This window comes from Manacus vitellinus, unplaced genomic scaffold (genome assembly GCF_001715985.3).
Source record: "Manacus vitellinus isolate BGI_N305 unplaced genomic scaffold, ASM171598v3 scaffold_120_pilon, whole genome shotgun sequence".
Taxonomy (NCBI): Eukaryota; Metazoa; Chordata; class Aves; order Passeriformes; family Pipridae; genus Manacus; species Manacus vitellinus.
In genome coordinates, this window is record NW_021938898.1 from 319,314 (window position 1) to 323,632 (window position 4,319).

Sequence of the window (4,319 nt, forward strand, 5' to 3'; positions counted from 1 at the left end):
GAGCAGTGACTCTGCCAGCAGCAGAGGGGACGAGGCTGCCTCTGCATCTGATAACAGCCAAAGCTTCTTTTGCTCGCTGCCAAGCCCCAGTCGTGGTGTGACCGTCCCTGCAGGCACGGGCTGCGTCCTCCTTACCCCAGGCCTCCCTCCTCCAACCCCCGTGTTTGACTCCCCAGGTGTTTCAGAGAAGCTCTGCCTCCCCTTTCCTCCCCAAGCTCCACCACGAGCCGCTCGTGGCCGTCTGCCCTGGGCTGGCAGAGCTGTGGCCCAACGGAGCCTCCATTGCAGCCCAAGGATGGAAGGTAACGGGGCTGCACCTTCACCACCTGCTCTCCTGCCTCTCTTTAACTCACTTCTGCTTCTTCCTCTGGTTTAACAAACTAATGGCTTCTCTCCACACCCCTCGCTCACCGTCTCTGCGTGGCCGGCACTGACACGGCTCAGGACCCAGCACTGACCCACCCGGCGGCCTCGTGGTTCCTGTGAGGGCCAGGTCGGGGTGGGAGGAAGGAAGGGGCCACCCCAGCACCTCTCTGGGCATGGCACAGGGAGGGCTGGCTGCTCTCACCCTGCACTGGGTGCTCAGGGGGTGTCACTGGTGGGCGATGCATGGGAGACCCCCCCGGCTGTGCATGATGAGGGTGGGAGGTGAAGGGCTGGGCTCTGCCTGGGCCTGGCCCTGCCTCTCTCCAAACCTTCCTGCCCTCTGTCCTGGGCTCCAGGGTGGGGAGAGCAGGAGGAAAGTGCCTGGAGAGTGGATGGGATGGAGTAGGGGATGCCCAGAGCGGGGGAACAAGGGGGCAAAGAGCAGGGCAGAGGGTCCTGCTGATGCCAGGAGGCACCGAGTGAGGGGAGCTCTGCCTCACCTGCTGCTGGGGGGTCTGGGCACCTTGCAGGGACCCTGCTGGGTCCCTCCCTCCTCCTGGGACACCAGGGCTGAGTTGTCCCTCTGTCCCTGTGTGCAAGGACCCCTCTTCAGAGGTCAGGCGTGTCCAGCTCCAGCCCCAGAGCTCCGTGGCCATCCCACCAGGGGGGTTTCCCTCCTTCTCTGCCCCAGGGGCACTTCTTCTGCCAGGGCACCTCTCCAGCTCACCTGCCCTCGGCTCTGTGGAGGGCACAGCTGGCTCTGGCTCCTCGGGCACTGCACAGCTCGTTGGATCTCCCTGGGGATGGGCACAGGGAGGTGGGGGAGGAGGAGCAGCGTTTTCCAGCTGACTTCTTACTACTCAGGGTTTTAAAGGCCGGTTGCCCCTCGGCAGCTCGTTTGTGATGGCTCATCCCCTGCTGAAGCTCTGCCAGGAGCTGGGCTCTGCTCTTGGCACCAGTGCTGTGCCAGTTTACACCAGCGTGGAGAAATCCAAGCTGGACGGTGGCAGTCGGGTTTCCAAAGGCGTTCGGGAGGTGCAGCGACACCGATGTGGTTTTGCCGGTTAAACCCCGGGCGACTCATTGCCAAAATCTCCCAGGCCCAGCTTGCCTTGAGCACAATAAAACCAGTCCCAGTCTGTGCTGGGGGTGCTGGTGGGGCACCAGGGCTGGGCAGGAGGCTCGATGAGCATCCCCTCCCTGCCCAAACACCTCCCTGCAGCGATGCCCGGAGGCACCGGCACCGCAGGACCCTGGTGGTGTGTGGGGACACTCAGTGGCCCCCCTGCAGCTCCTGCTGCCCCCTCTGGCTCCTAATCTGTCTGAATTCTCTACCTAGGAGCCGCTGGCCCTGGCAGTCCCGGGGAGCCGGGCTTTCTCCCTCCCACAGATTGTGCTCACCGAGTGGGTGTCGGAGCCGCCGTCCCCCGAAGCCGAGCCGGAGGTGTGGGTGGAAACGGGCAGCGGAGGAGCAGGAGGGGAGTTTGCACCCAAGGGGGCAAGGAAAGGCCCTGTGGCTCCTGGCGGCCCCGAAAAGTCTCCCTTGGCACGTGGGCACCCCCCAGCTGCAGCCCCGCAGCCCCCCAGCAGCTCGTCTCGGGGTCGTGCTTGTGCAGCGGGAGAGATTTGGGGGTTTTCTTTCCCAAGGGATAAAACGAGCCACCCCACGGGGGGGCAAGGAGGGGACGTGGCTCTGAACGCTGCCAGCAGGAGAGGAGGCAGCAGCAAGACTTGTCACCAAGGTCCCGTGGCTGCACAGCCCCCTCAGCCCCAGGGGGGTGCCGGAGTTGGAGGGGCTGCACTTCCCTCCACCGGCGGCATCATCCCCCAAATTCCCAGTGATGGGAACCCCCAAGGAGGAGCCAGGCAGAGCGTGCAGGAGGCACCACTCCCTCCTGGAGATTCTGCTGGGGCTTCCAAACCAGCTCCAGCCTGCCCAGTGCCAAATCCCGGAGCTTTCCCGGGCAGGGATCCGGCCCCGCAGGGAAAGGGACCATCCCAGGCTGAGCATCCCCCGGAGCAGGTCACGGTGTGCCCGAGGCCAAGTCATGGCACAGCGGCTCCGGGATGGGCTGGAGGGGCTCCAGCTGCCGGGGGGGACACCGGAATGGGGAGGAAGGTGCCGGAGGGGCTCTGCCAAGGGCCGGTGTCCCCTCGCCGCCCCGCGACTCCGGGCAGCAAGGAGCTTTATGAAGACACGTACCAGAGACTGGATAGCCTGGAAGAGACGATCCGAGAGCTGGAGATGACCATCAGTGAGATCAGCAGCCACCCCTCGGTGGAGTCGGTGTTCCCTAAGAACCTGCTGGGACCGGCGGGACCCAAGGAGGCCGGCAAGGAGACCAGGAAGGGTCTGGGGGACCTCAGCCAGAGGAGCTGTGATGATGGGACTGTGCTGGACCTCAGCCAGGCCAGAGATGATGCTCCCAGGAGCCCATCCCCAAGCAAGACCAAGCCACCGCTGCTCCCCAAGCCGCAGCTGCCCCCCGGCATCCCGCAGGTTTATTTTCTGTTATCCCTCTTGCCGTGCTCTGCCCTGGACTCACTCTGATGTCTCTTCCTCCACCTCTACCTGCTCCCTCTCTGTGACTCTACCTCCAGGCAGAGCCAAGGTGGAAAACCAACCTCCTTTCCTCCCTGTCACTTGGAGGGGTTTGGGAATTGCAGGCAAGCAGGGATGAGCTGAGGGAGGAGCTGGCAGCAGGAAGGGAGGTGGTGCCAGGCAGTGCTGCCTGGTCCCATCCGAAATTAGACCCTGGGTAGGGTGGTGTCCTCTGCCCTGGCAGGTTTTGGGGCTGAGCACGGCGCTGGTGATGAGCACGGGGTCCATGATGAGCATCCCATTTGATCCATGATTGGCATCCCACGGGCTCCATGATGAGCATCCCGTGGGATGCAGCGAGGGCCAGGTGCTGTGGGTGACGAAGCGTCGTCCTTCGTTTCCCCATTTTGCATAAACACTTCCCTAATGAACTGCAGTTGGAGCCTGGCAGATGTTTCTCCTAATTAAATCACAGTGTGGGCTCCCTGAAGCCATCCAAATTGCTTTCTGCTGGAATCCAGCTGAATAGCTGGGAAAAGGAAAGGGGGGGGGAATACCCCGAGCTGCTCTGACATCAACCTGCTCCTTTATTAACAGTCAGCACTGGGGGAATAAATCTCCTTTCCCGTTTGGAGCCGTTGGTTCCCAGCAGTGCTGGGGTGCTCTCGCTGGGTGAATGGGCTGGCAAGTGGGTGTAGCTGCAATTTTTCCTGTTGTTGGCTCCCGCTGCACCTCTGGAACCTGGGAAAATAGGAGCTGCGGGCTGGATTTGTGGCTGCGGCTGCGACACGTGTGGGTGCACACGGAGCAAAGCTCAGGGTTAGGCTGGAGAGGCTGCACTGAGCCCGTCCTAAAGCAGGGCAGGTGTTGTGTCACCTTCCAAGGGTGCTCTGTTGGTTGGGAAGGTTCCCAGTGCCTGCTGTGTGGGGAATGGTGTGGTGCAGGCACGTGTGGGATTGTTGGGGTGTGCTGTGCAGGGCCAGGAGCTGGACCTCAGTGATCCTTGTGGGTCCCTTCCAGCTCGGGATATTCCACGATTCTGTGATTTCCTTGTGCTGTGGGGCCCAGGAATCCCTGTGACCCCTCCACGGGACCGCTGAGGATCACAGAGGGGCAGACAAGGCAGAGAGCTGTGCCTGCATGGAGTCACCAGCCTGGCCTCACCCCGGTGACCCGCTGGCTCTCCCCGTTGGCACGGGGCAGGCAGGAGGTGATGGCAGGGAGAGGATCTGGGATGCCCCGGGCACGGAGGGACACATGAGGCACCGCTTTGGGGGGAGTGTGTGTGCAGGTACCACATCCCTCACCGCTGCTCTTGCGTGCCCACCCGTGCCCAGCCAGTTAACAAACACCTCTGTATTCCCACTGCCGCCGTTCCCACCTGGAATCTGCTTCTGCCTGCCGCCGCCTC

General features: G+C 62.9%; 1 protein-coding gene across 1 annotated transcript in view; it reads left to right on the forward strand.

The window, feature by feature from the left end:
• SRCIN1 (SRC kinase signaling inhibitor 1) overlaps positions 1 to 4,319 on the forward strand; it is a gene marked incomplete at its 5' end in the record, with an annotated part of 41,260 nt that overhangs the window by 33,791 nt on the left and 3,150 nt on the right. The window contains 5 exons of the mRNA XM_029965859.1: positions 85 to 95; positions 177 to 412; positions 1,260 to 1,401; positions 1,706 to 1,810; positions 2,486 to 2,866. Coding sequence (XP_029821719.1) covers positions 85 to 95; positions 177 to 412; positions 1,260 to 1,401; positions 1,706 to 1,810; positions 2,486 to 2,866 — 875 coding nt within the window. The remainder of the gene's footprint in view (positions 1 to 84; positions 96 to 176; positions 413 to 1,259; positions 1,402 to 1,705; positions 1,811 to 2,485; positions 2,867 to 4,319) is intronic.